This window comes from Brassica napus, chromosome C8, assembly GCF_020379485.1.
Source record: "Brassica napus cultivar Da-Ae chromosome C8, Da-Ae, whole genome shotgun sequence".
Lineage (NCBI taxonomy): Eukaryota > Viridiplantae > Streptophyta > Magnoliopsida > Brassicales > Brassicaceae > Brassica > Brassica napus.
In genome coordinates this window covers 37382324-37399611 of record NC_063451.1, presented here as the reverse complement: position 1 = coordinate 37399611, position 17288 = coordinate 37382324, and the positions used below count along the sequence as shown (strand labels likewise).

Sequence of the window (17288 nt, the reverse complement as noted above, 5' to 3'; positions counted from 1 at the left end):
CTATGCCCATGAGTTCTCTTTTCCCTTAGTCAAGAAAGTATCATTCTGTAATTACTTTCTAGTATTAGTAGTAGTTTAAAACCCATCTAAATCATTGGTTGCACTTAGATTAAGTGAGTACTTGCATTCTCGGTGCTTTGATATCCCTCAGAACTGGTTCGACAATCATTTATACTACAACATTTGTCTTAGGAGCCTTGAAAACTCCTAAAATCAAAATGTAAGAGCTGGCCGGTTGAAACGCAGCGGTGCAGCTGCAGAAGTATACAGATGTAAGTGGTTTTGGTGCGGTTGCAGAAGTATGTAGAAATAAGTGGTTTTGGTGCGGTTGCAGAGGTATATAAATATAAGTGGTTTTGGTTTATGGCGTTAATAAACTATTTGTACGACTGGTATAACAGTTAGAAATTGGTACGTTTGCGAGATATTTGTGACTGGTTGATTATGAGATATTGAAACGGTTTAATAATAAGTTAGGAATATAAAAATATTATAACATTATAAAACATAAAAATATACTATTATGATAAAATATAATAAATAACAATATTACGTTAATTATTTATTTTTATAGTTTAAATGAAAGTTATAATGTTAATAAGATTTGTTTTGAAGATTTATATTAAAACTTTTAAAAGAATATTTGGTTTCGTTTATGTATGTATATATTTTGTATATGTATATATATTAATTTTAAATTATACTAAAAATAATTTTAGTATAAAGTTTTTTAAAATAAATTATGATATGTTAGTGAATTTAAATTAAAATATAAAAAAAATTATCTATAATATTTTAATTTTAAGTTTAAATTAAAATTTTTATAATATTTTTACAAAATGTTTTAAATTTATTTATCCAACCGGCAAAGCTTACTAGAACCAACTTGATTTTAAAAGGTTTGGAACATTTTGAATCGATTTGTAGAATTTTTTGTGATTGTTGTAAAACGCCAACAAACGCTATCTAACAACTGCATTTGCATTTGCATTTGCGAGCGGTGTGGAAGAAACCAATCAGATCTTAAGATAATAGTTTAAGCCGTAAAAAAGAATAGTGGAATAGAAATACATGAGACATAGAAACAAATGGGATAAATTTATTTAATATATTTCTCATCAAAATAGCAATTAATTATTTTTGAGATTTTTTTTGGTGGAAATTCATTTTAATGAAAATCTAATTATAGGTTGTTAAAAACTCGCAATATGTAAAATTCTATATGTTAAGTTTTTCTCTCACAAAACCTTCCTTTTTCCCAATTCTCAATTGTCATTATTCCTGTGCATGAAATGTATTTTGTAAAAACTTACAAATCGATATTATATATGTTGAGTCTATGGTAAGGTGTGCTCTCATTCTTGTTTAAAATTTTCTTGGATCCGTAATATCAAAATCCCAAAATAGGTTTGTACACATAGCTTGCTTTGTCAATGCTTACATGAAAGGAGAAAAATTGTTCAGAAAGAAGTTTCCGAAGAAAGACAACAGTCGCAAGACTCACAACACTAGCCTAGGAATGCAACAGTATTATAAGTTCCCAGGTCAAAGCTTAACCCTTCATAGGCACAACTATGCCATAAGAATGACAAAGCTGATCAAAAGAATAGACTAATTTAATCTTGTAACTTAACGGCTTTAACCTGCAACCCCTCCAAAGCTTTTAATAAACACAGCCAGATTATTGAGAAGCCAAAGCTAAACTAATAAGTCAATAATGCAGCTACACACTTTCTACACCAATACATTGAGATTCTCCATATTTCCCTCTCACTAGAATATCAAATGTAACACCATCAGGTACAAGACCCTTGTCAAGCATCTCATCATGAAGTCTAAAAGCCTCATCAAGGTTTCCTTCTTTAAAATGTCCTGCAATCACCGCGTTGTAGATAAACACATTTGGAGTCACATCATTCTTCTTCATCTCCTCAAACATCTTAACCACTTCCACAAACTGTCCCATCTTGCTAAGACCGTTTACGATAACCGAACACATGATCTCATCAGCCACAATACCCAACCCCTGCATCTCTGTGTACAAACCAAAGGCCATGATCAAGTTTCCTTCTTTCAACAACCCATCGACCAGCGTTGTGTACGTCCGCAGATCACATCTCAGACCGTCTTTCAACATTTTCTTGTACAAATCAAGCGCTGCTTCCATGTTTCCAAGATTACGGAATCCGGATATCAAGCTGTTGTAAACAGCTTCGTTTGGATTCAACCCTTCTTTAAAGAGCTCAGAGAACAGAGCAGATGCACTTTTCACGTCACCCTTTTTGCAGAACCCATCGATAAGAGCACCGTAAGCTGGAACATCAAGCTTCAGACCTTTGTTCTTCATCTCCTTCCTCATCTCCAGCGCTTGATCCATTCTACTGTTTTTGCATAACCCATCCATCATACATGTATAAGTCACCACGTTTGGTGAAATACCACTGCCACACATCTCTCTGTAAGCTGCAACGGCAGAGTCCATTCTACTCTCTTTGATAAATCCATCGATGATGGTGTTGTAACTCATGCAACCAATACAAACCCGCTTCTCTCTCATCAGATCTTCCAACATATCTCTCGCTTTAGAACTCTGACCAGCTTTGCATAAGCCATTAATAACCGTGTGGTACACGACCTCGTTGACTTCGATATCGGAAGAGTTCATCTGAGCGATGACTTCCCAAGCGTTGTGAAAATCATGATTCTTGAAACACCCGTCGATCAGAGTGGAGTAAGTGTGGTCGTTAGGCTTTATATCCTTCTCCAGCATTTCTGAAAAGACAGTAAGAGCCAAGTCCAGCCTCTTCGTTCTGCAGAGGGCAAGCATCACGTTGTTGTAAGAAACTACATTAGGTCCAAGACCTCTACTCTCCATCTTCCTTAACAAGTCTTTAGTCTCGTCTATCTTACCTTGCTTGCATAGCCAAGACAACATACTGTTACAAATGAAGATGTTTGCAGTACCGGTTTCGAAGTAGTCATCAAAGAGTTTCAATCCATGTTCCGGTCTCTGACCTTTCAAACACACTTGGATTATAGAGTGGACTTGAAAGGCGGAAGGAGTAATACCTAAAGCTTCCATCTTCTTGTAAAACTCAAGCACTCTTTCCATGTCCCCGTTCTTACTAAACCACTCAATCAAAACCGAAAACGTAACACGGTTCGGAGACGGTCCTTCTTTCTCCATCTTACGAAACATCTCCAAAGCGCTACCCAAGTCACCGTTCTTGCAATGTCCCTTGACCAGACTCGTTGCTGCGATCACATTCATCGGTATCCCCTCGCTCACCATCTCATCCTTCAACCTAACCGCCTCCTCCACCTTATCTTGCTTCACCAAAGCCACTATCACAGAAGTATACGTCTCCTGCGAGACACACAGCTTCTTCTTCTCCTTCATCTCTCTCAACAAACCAAACGCCATACCCAAATTAACCGTCTTGCAGTAAGCTTGGATAGCAAGGCTATAAAGCAAACCATCAGGCTCCTCTCCTCTCTCGATAGCTTCACTAAAAACCTCCAAAGCCTCCTCGGGTTTCTCTTCTCTTAAACTCGCTCGCATCAGTAAATGCGCAGTGGCTTTATCACCAGCAACAAGACCAGTAGCGACCATCTTACCATAGAGCTCCTTAGCTTCGTTTATCGAGTTCATTCTCACTAAAGCACTTAACGTGTTGTTCACATATCTAACGTAAGGAGGCAAACCTAGCTCTATCATTAGATTAATGCAATCCACAGCGTAATCAGTCCTCCTCTCTCTGGTGTAAGCATTCAACAAGTAACTAAAAGGCAACGCCTTTACTTCAAACCCAAACGACTTCGCTGATTCTACCAAGTTAGTGACTAAGACCTTTGGCATTGTCATCGGACTGCTTGAAGACACATACCGTTGGAGCAGGTCACGTGCGCGTCCGTGGCTCTCGGGAGAGCTAACGAGAATGTGAATGAGTAACCAGAAGGAGTTGCCGACTTCGAAACTTCCAGGTCTAGCCCAGTTGTAGAACCGAAGAGCTGATTCCGGGTCGTTCCTCCGGTCCAGAAGCGCGCCGATTACACGCGATTCGTCTTTCTGTTCAGGCTTTGTAGTCGAGAGATTCGCTACTAATACTACGGAGGAGGAGGTGGGTGGATTCTCGTCGGAAGCGGATCCGTTAGCTTGTGGGCTTGGATTGTCGGATTCTTTGGGAAATCGAGACTGTGAGCAAAAGGGCTTGCTGTGTATCAACCAACGAAGAAGAAACGGTGGTGGAATTTTTCTGAAAGCTAATAAAGATCGCATTTTTTTAACTTCTTGTGTTCTATACTGAGCAGAGGAAGATGATCGGAGGAGAAAGAGAGAAGAACGAAACGGCTTAAACCCTAGGTTTAATGAAAGTCTCAGTGTCACGACGTCGTTTTGGGCTTTTCCTTTTTTAATTTTTTTTATATCTAATAACTAAAGAGATGTGCGCTTCATTTACACAAGAGAAAGAAGAAAAATGTCGAATTGCAGGTTTCTCTACCACAACGGCGTCGTTTTGGAAGCTCCTCCCGTCGCTACCTTCCTTCAATCTCTCCCCGGTACGCAACCAAACGGAAAAGATATATATAGAGAAACTGCAGCAAAGTTTGAAACTTTGAATTTTTACAGGTGCTTATACAACGACGAGAACGATAAACAGTGGCACTACCTTCTTGTTCTGGGAGAGACATGTGAAGCGGCTTTCCAGCTCGATTCGTATCCTTTTGGATTCAAAGCCCGAGCTTTTGTTCAGCTCTGGGTCGTCATCGAGGGTCTGGATGAATCAAACCGTTCATGAGTCGAGTATTTACGATTTAGTCAATGGGTCTATGAGCAAGGCTATGAGATGTGGTGTAGTGAAGGAAAGGGGGAGACTTTGTGGAGAAGAGTTAGCGGTGACGGTTCTTGTTACTGGTAATGCGGAGAAGTTGAGTAGGTTGGGTGATGAAAAGGTTGTGGATTTTCTAGATGTGTGGTTGCATATAGGTGGATACTCTTTAGGTGTTGGAGAAAAGGCTGCGAGTTTGGCTTTGGTTGGTCATGGAAGAGATGTTGCTAATGCTAAGTACTCAGACTGGGTAAGGTACTGTGCTCTCTCTTAGCTTATTGTACTGATTCTGATAGCTTAGTTTCGGGGATTAAGCTGGCGGGTTGTGGTTTAGGCAGGTTGAGGAAGCCTCTGGAGAAGTTTAGACCTTCTTCGACCACTGAGCTTCTTTTGTCGAACGATGGTGATCGTTTGCTCGAGGGTTGCGTCACAAACTTCTTCGTGGTTTGTCGCAGGGTACAGAGAAAAGTTTTGACTTTGTTCTTAATGTTTTGTTTAAAAGAAACTTATGATTTGATGTTTGGATCTCATTGTAGAAGTCATCATCTGGCAGTCTTTACGGTGAGAGTTTGGGAGAGTATGAAGTGCAGACTGCACCTGTAACTGACGGTGTGCTTCCAGGAGTTATAAGAGAAATTGTCATCGAGTAAGAAATAATAAGTTGAACTTCTTAACGCTCTGTTCATGATCAGTAAGTGAAAGTTTGTTTTTTTTACTGTCAGAGTATGCATAAGCAAAGGAATACCATACCGCGAGAGAGCACCTTCGTGGTCTGAGCGTGAGCTTTGGGAAGAAGCCTTCATTACAAGTACATCTTCTTCATTATATCTCGCTTTTATATATATATTTTTTTTTTGGTTCAACAGATTCACTTGTTGATTGTTGATCTAAAACGATGTATATTTTAATCATCCGAAGAACTCTACTGTATGTAGGTAGTCTGAGGATTCTGCAGCACGTTGGGACGATTAAAGTACCGGTTGGTTCATTGGAGGCTTTGGCTTGTACAAAACCAGAGGAGATTGAATGGAAGGAGAAAAGGTTCGAGGAAGGACCTGGAATGATCACTGAATTAATCCAGGTACACTTTACTACTCTTAGATTTATTGTTTTGGTCGTCGATTTTGAGTTTGTTGTTGTTATGTTTGGGTGTAGAAAGCGATAATGGAGAGAGGAATCGAAGAAGGGTTCCCCCTTGAAGGACTTGTATGATAGCTGAAAGGTTGATTACTGGTCTATGTTGTACTGATGCCATTGCCAACCAACATCTTCCAAACAGTAATCCTATGTTTTTTTCTTTCAAAATGTAATCAAGACTCTCTCATCAAGCGCATTTTGCGATTTGAGCTAAAAGCTTTAACTACCACCGGTGTTCTTGGGGTTGCATGATGCTTGATAAAATTTCATTATTTTGGATAGACTTGTACAAATCCTTTTGAAACTTAGTTATACAACGATGAAAGCATGTACAACATGTGAGCATAGCTCATTTGACAGTGGTTCAAAATCAATTGGTTTAGTGGTTGGAGAGTACTTAAAATTAAAAAGGTCATCCTAGCTGGTTGGAGAAGTATAACATTTAACACCAAACATATTCAAAACGGAGTAACTACACAATATCAAAGTCAAATCCATGTGTTAATATGCTTAAATCAGAAGATAGAAATATATCAAATTCCCGCTTGCGATAAATAATAATAACACTTCCTCGGTTGCATTACGCACGTCTCGCCACTGAATACATGACCTTTCCACCTCTTGGAAGTCAACGATGAGTTATGACCCACACTTCCCACGTGTCACTCTCTCATTCGATAAATTTTCCGCCAGCGAGTCATCTACGTGACTGGTAAACTAATTTTGCATTTATTTAAATTTAATAATTCTATTAATATAAAAACCCCCAAAACCTCTCTGCTTCCTTCAGCTCTCTCATTCGAGTCTAAGAAAAATCCATCGCGATCCGATCTCGTACATCAATGGCGTCGTCCACAAGCATCTCTCTCCTTTTCCTTCTCTCCTTCCTTCTTCTCGCCACCTCGCGCGCAGAGAACGCGTCGAACGGCTCAGATCTCGACGAGGAGCTCGCTTTCATCGCCGCGGAGGAGTCAAAGGAACAAAGCCACGTCAATTCGCACCACGATCAGTACCGTGACTTCGAGAATTACGAGGATCTCGAGCAGGGAGGAGAGTTCCATCACGGAGAGCACGAAGGCGGCGAGTACCGCGAGGAGGAGCCGCAGTTGCCGATCGTCGACGAGAAAGACGTGGCGGTGTTGACCAAGGACAATTTCACTGAGTTCGTCGGGAACAATAGCTTCGCGATGGTGGAGTTCTACGCTCCGTGGTGCGGCGCTTGCCAGGCTCTTGCGCCGGAGTACGCGGCGGCGGCGACTGAGTTGAAGGGCGTTGCGGCGTTGGCGAAGATCGACGCGACGGAGGAAGGGGATTTGGCTCAGAAGTACGAGATTCAGGGGTTCCCCACTGTGTTCTTGTTTGTGGACGGAGAGATGCGTAAGACCTATGAAGGAGAAAGGACTAAGTAAGTCATTGCTCTCGTTTCTGGATTAGGTGTTTAGGGATTTCGTGTTAGATTTAGGCAATTGATAGCATAGGATGAATAGTTTGAGATATGATCATCAGGTCTTAGCTTTGGCATTAGTGATGTGACGAGAGAGAGAGAGAGGACATGTGATCTTGAAGATGGGAAGAAGGTCAATCATGAATTTGGTGCTATAGATAGAGGACATGTGATCTTGGATTTGTTTTATATGATTTGGTTTCTCAGTTGTTCGTTTTCGATTGTTCAATGCATTCCACCACTATTGGTTTGGATATTTAAAAGGGTTAATTTTGCAGGGATGGGATTGTGACTTGGATGAAGAAGAAGGCCAGTCCAAGCATCCACAACATCACTACAGTAGAGGAGGCTGAGCGTGTTTTATCTGCTGAACCTAAAGTTGTTCTTGCTTTTCTCGACTCCTTAGTGGTAAGAAACCTTCAAAATACATGGTGTTTTATCTGCTCTGCTTTTTGGATTTCTCAGAGTTATGAAACAAATTGTCAACCAAAATAGAACCCTGAGAAAACCAGAAAGAAAAAGAAACGGACATGTTAACTGTTAAGAAAATTGCACTTGGTGTGTTTAGTAGGTGAAAGATACCATTCATGTATAGGTTACAGTTAGCATACGAGATACTTCTTTTGTCTACCGCATTTCACAAGTGTAAATTGCTTTGAATATCCTGTTCTGACATCATTTTATCTTGCTCAGGGATCAGAGAGTGCAGAGCTTGCTGCTGCCTCAAGATTGGAAGACGATCTCAGTTTCTACCAAACTACAAGCCCTGATATTGCAAAGCTATTTGAAATAGAAACCGAAGTCAAGCGTCCTGCCTTAGTTTTGCTGAAAAAGGAGGAAGAGAAACTCGCCCGTTTTGGTAAAAGATCCACCAACACTCAACACATATCACTTCTTTTTTCTTTGCTGCTTAGATTTCCTCTCACTCACTGTCCTACTTTCTGACAGATGGAAATTTCACTAAGGCGGCTCTATCAGAGTTTGTGTCAGCCAACAAAGTTCCGTTGGTCATCAACTTCACCAGGGAAGGCGCATCACTGATTTTCGAGAACTCAGTGAAAAACCAAGTAAAGACCATTTCTGTCTTTTTTAATATTTTCCCCATGTTCGTAGCTACAAACTAAGGAGATTGACTTTCATTTCTTAAACCTTGACAGCTCATTCTTTTCGCTACGGCAAATGAATCAGAGAAGCACCTTCCCACTTTGAGGGAGGTGGCAAAGTCCTTCAAGGGCAAGGTACTTTTCTTTACATCTTTTATTTTTCTGTGCTCATGTCTGGGACAGTTATATATCAAACGGACAAGGTTCATGATGATGACTATAGTTATTGATGAGTTGGAGGGCAATCCTCTCTATTTGTCTGCAGTTTGTCTTTGTGTACGTGCAAATGGATAATGAGGATTACGGAGAAGCAGTTTCTGGATTCTTTGGTGTTACCGGCACTGCCCCCAAGGTTCTTGTTTACACTGGAAATGAAGATACGAGGAAGTTCATTCTGGACGGTGAGCTGACCGTGAACAACATCAAGGTCAGCTCTACTTCTATTTTCTGTGAAATGTTATGGTTAACTACTTGTTGTTTAATTATTTGTGAATTATCTTAACACAACGACCTTTTTATATCTTTTATAACAGACACTTGCGGAAGATTTCTTAGCAGACAAACTGAAGCCTTTCTACAAGTCAGATCCAGTACCTGAAAGCGTAAGACTTCCCACATTTTAATTTCAACACACATATGACATTCTACATCATTACTGATTCTCACTAGCTTCTAATTATTAAAAGCAGAATGACGGTGATGTTAAGATCATTGTGGGAAACAATTTTGATGAGATTGTTCTTGACGAGTCAAAGGATGTTCTTCTCGAGGTAATAATCACATTGAAACGTTATGAGTCTTCTTTACACATTAGTGTTATGTACCTAGTGTGTGCGTTCTATCACAGATATATGCTCCTTGGTGTGGCTACTGCCAATCGTTTGAGCCGATTTACAACAAGCTTGGAAAGTATCTGAAGGGCATCGACTCACTAGTTGTAGCCAAGATGGATGGTACCACCAATGAGCATCCTAGAGCAAAGGTAACTATTAACTAATTAACAGCCAAATTTTGAGACAGTATTTTATTTTGCTTTTGTATAATTTTCTTTACGTTCAGGCTGATGGGTTCCCAACAATCCTGTTCTTCCCTGGAGGAAACAAGAGCTTTGATCCGGTTAGTAAAGATTGTTCACTATATCAAACATTTTTTTCATAACTTGCAAGTCTTTTACTTGTTATAACTGTTGCTTGTATTGAGAACAGATCACAGTGGATGTTGACCGTACAGTAGTGGAATTGTACAAATTCCTGAAGAAGCACGCTTCAGTCCCGTTTAAACTTGCGAAACCTTCAGCGACACCTGAACAGGTCATCACGCCCAAGAAAGCTGATGAGAAGACTGAGAGTGATGGAGCCAAGGATGAGCTGTGATGATGCTTGCAAGGAACAGAACGTGTAACCCAGGCTATAGATGATGAGTCTTCTATACATGATAGAAAATGTATTTTTCTTTTTTATATATTGTTGGTTTATGTTGTATGTTATGTATTGAATAACTAAAAGAATTTTGGTTTCTCAAGTCAAAGATGAATGAGCTGTTTGGCTCGAGTACAACAATAACCTCATGATCTTAATTTCAAATTTATTTATTAGTAATTTGAAATTATGGTTTGTTGATTTATTTACACTTTAGATATTTTCTTGTATCAAAATAATTATGATTCTAACATTTTCAGGCGATTTAAGAAAAAAACAAAACCAATATTTGTTCTACGGAAACAAGTTGGCTTTTCGGTTGAAATTGTATATTTCGAATTATCCGGATTCTCTTGATGGTCCCTCAATAACAGACAAGGGATACACATCAGATAAAAGCTTAAACCTAAATTCCATTATGCCCATCCAGAACTCTTATGGTGTAGGTGTACGTTATGTTAAAACGGATTAATCAATTTGATTATAACAAAATCCGACAGCAAATAATAGAGACTCCAAATAATATTAGAAAAGAGATTAGAGAACACGATAAAACTCTGACTTGCCAAATTTTATCATCATATATTATAATAATAAATAAATTATTAAAAATGTAAATATGTTTTCAGAGTCCCTCCACACACGTCTCTGATTGATTCTTTTCGAGTAAAAGATACTACTATACATCTCTTTTCCGTAAAGGTAAAAATATATTTAATTCTCTGTTTATCAGCATTTCATTTCTCTTGATTGCATTTCATCCATGAGAGAAGGAGAAAGGGACGTTTAATATTAACGTGGTAAGCGTTGCATTTGGAGGTCTAATCTTTATCATAGCGTTACACTTATGTTAAAACAAGAAAGACAGAGTGGCATGTAAAGATTAGGTGATACTTGCAAGTACCTAGCTTTTCCAAATCTAAGTAACGTCTCAAGTTTTACATTCTTTTTTCAGTATATGATTTCACTGGTAAACAAAACAGAAACAATTAATTATTACTTTTTAAAGTCTTATATGAAAATCAATTAGCATGTATATGTAAATATAACACATTACCACTAAACCCAAAACTTAGTATTATTAGAGTAAGCAGGAGGTTTTCACATTAAATATGAAAATTTGTGCATTAAATCTAACATTTTTTTGCTAACATATCAGCATTCAACCAAACAAAAACTGTAATCATCTAAAGTATAGAATAGAAAAAATCAATTATAATGGAAAAAACTGTAACAGAAATAAAATCTCTATAAAAGTGAATGCAACTTCAAGTCTCTTTAATGGCAAAACTGTAACACTTATCTGTGTTTATAGAATAAAAAGAAAAAAATAATAATTAAAAATATTTATTGCTCGTTTCTCCATTTTGTAATTAATCCGCGTTTTGTCTGCCATTCTCCTTTCTCTTCAATCTGAGTTTGGTGGGGGTGGTTTTAAGTAAAGCGTGCGCTACAAAAACAGACATCCTCTGTAACTCCTCTGTTCTTGCTCTACTCGTCTTCTTCATCTCCCTCTCTCTCTCTCTTGGTTTTTCATTTGTCCTTCAGAAAAGTAAAAAGATTCAACCTTTTAAAGCTGATTCAGATATAATCTTTTACTTTTCTCATCAAAAAGACGAGCTCGTGTTGAAAATTTGAAGATTCCGCGCAAAATAAGAGAAAGGCGAAACCTTTCTTTGACCAAAGACGACTGGTTTGGTCTGAATCTCTTTGTGTTCATACGGTAGACAAAAAAAAAAAATAGTTATTTGTTTTTGTTTTGTTGTCTGAATTGAGTCAAATACTGGATTTGATTCTATTCCGTCAATCATTATGCAAAGAGTACGCAATAAACCAAGCGGAGGAAGAACCACGACGGCTTCCGTCAAGCATTTAATCAAACAGAGAGGCGGAGACACGGAGGCGGCTTCGGTTGATGATAACAGTCTCTTGACGGATATGCAGGAGCCGAGCGTGGATACTGACAAACTCAGCTACGAGATTTTCTCCATCCTGGAGAGCAAGTTCCTCTTCGGGTACGACCAAGACCCGAAACCCGAACCCGAACCGGTTAATTCGGTTGTTGACTCTGTCCCTGGATCGGTCAAGAACCAGAGAGGCAAAGTTTGTATCTTGAGCATCGACGGAGGAGGCATGAGAGGGATTATACCCGGAAAGGCCTTGGCTTATCTAGAACACGCTTTGAAATCCAAGTCGGGCGACCCGAATGCCCGTATCGCCGATTTCTTCGACGTCGCCGCCGGGTCCGGCGTCGGCGGGATTTTCACGGCGATGCTGTTCGGGTCGAGGGACGGTGACCGTCCGATCTTTAGAGCAGAGGACACGTGGCAGTTCCTTACGAAAAACGCAAAGGGTCTTTACGGGTCGTCGGGGTCTAATTCTTCGCTAATGAAACGGGTCATGAGAACCGGGTCGTCGGGTTCGGGTACGGCGAAGTTGAAGAGAGTGATGAAAGAGTCTTTCTCTGAGCTGACTTTGAAGGACACGCTCAAACCTGTGCTCATACCTTGCTACGACCTTAAAAGCTCAGCTCCGTTTTTATTCTCACGCGCCGACGCGCTCGAGACGGACGGCTACGATTTTCGTCTCTGGGAGGTTTGTAGAGCGACTTGGGCTGAGCCAGGGGTGTTCGAGCCGGTGGAGATGAAGTCGGTAGATGGGAAGACTAAGTGTGTGGCGATAGGTGGTGGTTTAGCTATGAGCAATCCAACGGCGGCTGCGATCACGCACGTGCTGCACAACAAGCAAGAGTTTCCGTTCGTGCGTGGAGTTGAGGATCTGCTTGTGTTGTCTCTTGGTATGGGTCAGTTGCTTGATGTGAGCTATGAGTATGATCGGATTATTAAGTGGACGGCTAAGCATTGGTCTCGCCCCGCTGCTCTTATTTCAAACGACGGTGCTGCCGACACGGTCGATCAAGCTGTGGCCATGGCTTTTGGTCACTGCCGCAGCAGCAACTACGTTCGGATTCAGGTATGTAATAAATGACACTTTATGTTATGGTTTATACTTTGGTGTCATATGTTATGGTTTATGTTGGATCATGGTACTTCTTCTAAAATGAAACCATAAAAGTTAAAATGTAGATAGATATTGTGTTTGTTACTAAGTGTTTGGGTATTGGTGCAGGCGAATGGGTCGAGCTTAGGACCTTGTAAGCCAAACATAGACGCAGACCCGAGTGGGAGCAATGTGAATATGCTGGTTGGAGTAGCGGAGGAGATGCTAAAGCAAAAGAATGTAGAATCGGTTTTGTTTGGAGGCAAAAGAATCGATGAACAGAGCAATTTCGAGAAGCTTGACTGGTTAGCCGGGGAACTAGTTCTTGAGCATCAAAGGAGAAATAGCAGAATTGCACCAACCGTGGCGTTCAAGCAATCAGTTCATAGGGCAGATCAGAAGACAAGGGACAAGGATATTGGTGTGACCGCCAGAGAACGATGAACAAGAAATAAAAAACATGTTATTGTTCTCTCTATTTTGGTTTATTTAGAGATTGTAGGATAAGGTTTTTCTCAGGTTATGATTTGTTGTATAGATTTGAGATGAAAAGGGGAAACATCTATCATCATCATATTGTAAAAGGGCATCAAACTCCTTCATTCATGCTGCCAAAAAAAAACATGATTCCTGTAATAATTTCAATGTCTTTGTTTTCATCATGATTTCTCTTTGACATTTCCACTAACTCGGGATAAGGGGTTATTAACTACTTTAACTAACCAAATAATCTAAAAAATTGTGTATTTTATTTGCTTTGGTTCTGAGCTTTCATTCGGAATGAATGATTAATGAAATATAAAAACCATGGAATGAAATGACAGAATAATTACACAAATATGCAATTTAACTAAGAGAATCTTTCTTATATGTCGTACGGAGTATACTACTAATCAAATTCTCTAATCATTTATATGTGGAAGCCATCCAATAAAACACTCTTGGAGCTCGAGAGACGACACTATTAATGACAATAAACATATAAAAACAAAGGGTCACAACTTTATATCATTAATACTTCAATAGGAGCTTCTAGTATTAAATCTTGTCGGATTCTTTTTTAATGTGTAAAAGCTACGTGCAAACACCAATAAAAATCTCGTTGGTTAACTGATTTAATTTCATTTGGACGTGGGAGCCTCTACTGAATAGAACGTATGAAGAAGATTCGTTATGTTATGTGATCACATCATTCAAACACATTATTATCTTGAATTTTTTAAAACTTTGTTAGGAATTGAAACGTTCTATAAATTCCAAAAAGAAAACAAATGTTGTCGTTGGGCTCTTGCGCGTGTGCGTGCGTCGAGGGGAGGGACGGTGCAAGAACGTCATGTATCTGTGAGTAGCCCCACGTCTTTGATTGTCGGTTCGGTCGCATCCACCGACACTCGATACAGTATTTTCATTTGTTTACAACTATATAACTTTAAATTTTTTAATTTGTAAATCTTTTCATTCCTATCAATTATGCGTCGGTACAAATATATTCAGTAGCAAATTTCATCTTTAGTTTGGTTGCTTCTTTAAGTGATGTCATTTTTCATGGGGACAGTTATTCGATGGTTTGTCTTTGATCTCGGCTATAGAGTTTGCAGTTCGGGTTCAAGTTACGGTTAATTTAATTTTAGAGAAATGTAACAAAGTCAAACCAAAATTATAATACCGAACAAATTCAAACCAAAATTTATTATGGTTTGGCTTACTTTGATTACGAAGGGTTGAGCATTTTATCTGTTAGATTTAATTTGATTCATTATTTACTTCGAATCCGAAAAATTAGGATATCCGTAAATTTTCGAAGCAAAACAAATACTAAAATTCAGTATCTGTTAAAAACGAAGTAAATCACAAATACTAAAAAAATTCGAGATAGATATCTGCTCCGCTCTGACTTTTATACAAATATATGTATATCTACGATTAAATATAGAGTTTTATATGTATAATATTATATAATTATTTAACATATAATTTATTAAAGTTTATTTTAAAATTTACTTATAAAAATATTAAATTAAAAAAATACAAATCTTTGTACAAAATTACATTTTTCTAAGAACATTTGTTTTATAAGAAAAAAATATTAATTAAAAAAATTATAAAACATATAGTTTCATTAATTTTTTACTTAATATTTTTATCGTGTAAAATATATTTCTAAAAAATAAATTTTTTTTTTTTAGATTTACTTGTATTGAACAAAGCGGATGAAGTATCCATGAATTTTCTCAAATATCAAAAAAAATTTATGGATATCCGTACTTTTACGAAGCAAAGCAAATTGAAGAATCAGATATCTGTGAAGTACGAAACAAATCACAAATACTATATAAAAAACATTGTACTAGTCGATATGTGCCCAACCCTAATTATGAACATCTTATACCTAATTTTGAATGTTTTGGTTTGTGTTTTTTTTTTCCCATTGATTCTTAATTTCTTATGTTGGTTTGGTTACCCGTTTGTCAACTAAAATATTAAAAGGTAAAAAAATATTAAAAGCTTATAAAATATGTTTTTGATTGGTTCAGTGTAGTTACAAAAGGTTTAATTTGATTAAATTGGTTAAACTCGGTTTAATGCATGTTTATGGCATATGTTTTTTCTATGTAACCAAAACGTTTTGGCCCTTTGGTCTACCTTTTTGCATTTGAGTTAGGCATGGGCATTTGGTGTTCCAATCGGGTTTGATTTTGTCCGATCGAATCTCGTTTTTTAGGTTTATCAAAATCAGTTCCATTTGGGTTATATGAAAATTTGGTTCGGGATCGATTCGAAATCTAATCGGGTTCGGTCGGGGCTAGTAAATCTTCAAAGAATCGGTACAACCCGATGTACTTTCGGGTTCGGGTCCCAATCGGTTCTTCGATTTAAAAGTACCTGATTTTTATGTACTTTGTAACCAAAACTTAAGTAAAATAGGTTTTTCGGTTTTAAAATACCTGATTTATACCTATTTTGTAACAAAAACATAAGTAAAATCGATTCAAAAATAATAAAGAAACATCAAATATGATAATTCAAAATCAAACGAAAGGTAAACATAGTTATTGATTAAAAGAAAACCAAATAAATGAAAGCATAAAACAAAAACCAAGTTCTCATGAAATGAGAAACATTATTCAATGAAAACAAAACCAAAATAAAAAAAAATTCAAGTTTCAACCGCCACCTTCAAGTATCAACCTTCATGTAATAGATAATTATTTTAGATGTTCAAAATATCTTAGTGTATTTCGGATACATATTAGAAATTGAAATCATGTTTGTTACAAGTTTTTTTTGGATTTTGAATGTTTCGGGTTCTATAGGGTATCCATTTAGGTTCGGGTTCAGTTTGGGAATACCCATAACCTGAAATACCATAAAATAAAATTCATTCGGTATTTATGTCGGATTAGGATCGGTTCGGGTTCATTTTTACCGAATCGGGTTCCGTTTATTTGCCCATTTTGAGAGAAGAATAAGTTAACTAAGCTTTTTCTTATATACGTCCAGTTGAGCTAGGTGAAGCTATTTTACAATTAAATTGTGAAGTTTTGATCCTTGACAGTTTAGTTGCCATAGTTCACAAGGCATGCTTGATAAATGATTCACTTCTCTAAACAAAGATTGCATATCCGAGTGAGAATCTGACTTTTAACATAATTACCTTCAAGCCGAGTAAATTAAACGGCGTTTTTCGGATTATGAAAATGGTTTAGCATGTTTTCAACGTTATATATTAACAACAGTTAGATATGTTGCATGTATCTAGTTCAAACTTGATAATGCTAAAAATATATGTATCTGGTTTGAACTCTGAAGCAAACGTTAAAGACTAAACAAGGAAAAAAACACACAAAGAAAAAGAGACACTAGAACTCTATGTCACAAATTTGTTAAGCTTTTGTCAAGTTAGTTCTACTAATCGCATCAAAAGAACGCCGAAAGTGAAACTTTTTTTTAACAAAGTGGGCTTTGAGTTCGCACTTTAAGTTAATATTCAATAAGCTTTTCTTGTCTTTACTTATCTGAGATTTCTCTAAGAAAAAGGTAAAGGAAAAAGGAAGAGAAAGAGAGGTTAGAAGAGAAGAAGGATCTTTGTAGTGGGATACTCTTGCCCAGCACCGGACAGGTCATGGGACCCATTCTCACGACTCACGTCTTATCAACACGACATCAATCAGCATTATCAAAATATGGTAACCTGACTTGGTCAATTTCTTAACCATATTTGTAAATTATATACTCTTTTTTTTAAAAAAAACACTGTTCACTTATCTTTTGATGTAATGAATGCATTAATAGACGTAGAGGACTTGGCAATGGCATCAAAAAGTACACTGATCTAACCTGTGTTTGCAGTGTTATA

At 37.7% G+C, this 17288-nt stretch overlaps 4 protein-coding genes across 4 annotated transcripts; 3 read left to right on the top strand and 1 right to left on the bottom strand.

The window, feature by feature from the left end:
* Positions 1-1390: 1390 nt before the first annotated feature.
* On the bottom strand, positions 1391-4410 carry LOC106439871 (pentatricopeptide repeat-containing protein At3g54980, mitochondrial-like). The gene has a single exon (XM_013881407.3). The coding sequence runs from the start codon at positions 4277-4279 to the stop codon at positions 1724-1726; it is 2556 nt and encodes an 851-aa protein (XP_013736861.2). The 5' UTR covers positions 4280-4410; the 3' UTR covers positions 1391-1723.
* Positions 4407-6325, top strand: BNAC08G25820D. Its single transcript, XM_013881408.3, has 7 exons — positions 4407-4560; positions 4631-5084; positions 5168-5285; positions 5366-5475; positions 5552-5637; positions 5765-5910; positions 5985-6325. The coding sequence occupies exons 1-7, from the start codon at positions 4479-4481 to the stop codon at positions 6039-6041; spliced, it is 1053 nt and encodes a 350-aa protein (XP_013736862.1). The 5' UTR covers positions 4407-4478; the 3' UTR covers positions 6042-6325.
* Positions 6326-6736: 411 nt separating this feature from the next.
* LOC106439873 (protein disulfide isomerase-like 1-3) lies at positions 6737-10111 on the top strand. The gene is made up of 11 exons (XM_013881409.3): positions 6737-7371; positions 7689-7818; positions 8104-8269; positions 8359-8477; positions 8568-8648; positions 8779-8940; positions 9047-9115; positions 9203-9283; positions 9361-9495; positions 9573-9629; positions 9719-10111. Exons 1-11 carry the CDS (start codon positions 6809-6811, stop codon positions 9884-9886), a joined length of 1731 nt encoding a protein of 576 aa, XP_013736863.2. The 5' UTR covers positions 6737-6808; the 3' UTR covers positions 9887-10111.
* Positions 10112-11297: 1186 nt separating this feature from the next.
* LOC106439874 (patatin-like protein 7) lies at positions 11298-13593 on the top strand. Its single transcript, XM_048764648.1, has 3 exons — positions 11298-11645; positions 11679-12904; positions 13061-13593. The coding sequence occupies exons 2-3, from the start codon at positions 11744-11746 to the stop codon at positions 13373-13375; spliced, it is 1476 nt and encodes a 491-aa protein (XP_048620605.1). The 5' UTR covers positions 11298-11645; positions 11679-11743; the 3' UTR covers positions 13376-13593.
* Positions 13594-17288: the final 3695 nt, after the last annotated feature.

What these genes read in the sequence shown, in the direction of transcription:
- LOC106439874 (XM_048764648.1), top strand. Translation starts at nt 11,744, where the DNA reads ATGCAAAGAGTACGCAATAAACCAAGCGGAGGAAGAACCACGACGGCT. An exon ending in GCAACTACGTTCGGATTCAG is followed by an intron (nt 12,905 to 13,060) that starts GTATGTAATAAA and finishes GTATTGGTGCAG; the next exon opens with GCGAATGGGTCGAGCTTAGG.
- BNAC08G25820D (XM_013881408.3), top strand. Translation starts at nt 4,479, where the DNA reads ATGTCGAATTGCAGGTTTCTCTACCACAACGGCGTCGTTTTGGAAGCT. An exon ending in AAGTACTCAGACTGGGTAAG is followed by an intron (nt 5,085 to 5,167) that starts GTACTGTGCTCT and finishes TGGTTTAGGCAG; the next exon opens with GTTGAGGAAGCCTCTGGAGA. An exon ending in ATAAGAGAAATTGTCATCGA is followed by an intron (nt 5,476 to 5,551) that starts GTAAGAAATAAT and finishes TTTTACTGTCAG; the next exon opens with AGTATGCATAAGCAAAGGAA.
- LOC106439873 (XM_013881409.3), top strand. Translation starts at nt 6,809, where the DNA reads ATGGCGTCGTCCACAAGCATCTCTCTCCTTTTCCTTCTCTCCTTCCTT. An exon ending in CAGATCCAGTACCTGAAAGC is followed by an intron (nt 9,116 to 9,202) that starts GTAAGACTTCCC and finishes TATTAAAAGCAG; the next exon opens with AATGACGGTGATGTTAAGAT. An exon ending in CAAAGGATGTTCTTCTCGAG is followed by an intron (nt 9,284 to 9,360) that starts GTAATAATCACA and finishes GTTCTATCACAG; the next exon opens with ATATATGCTCCTTGGTGTGG.
- LOC106439871 (XM_013881407.3), bottom strand. Translation starts at nt 4,279, where the DNA reads ATGCGATCTTTATTAGCTTTCAGAAAAATTCCACCACCGTTTCTTCTT.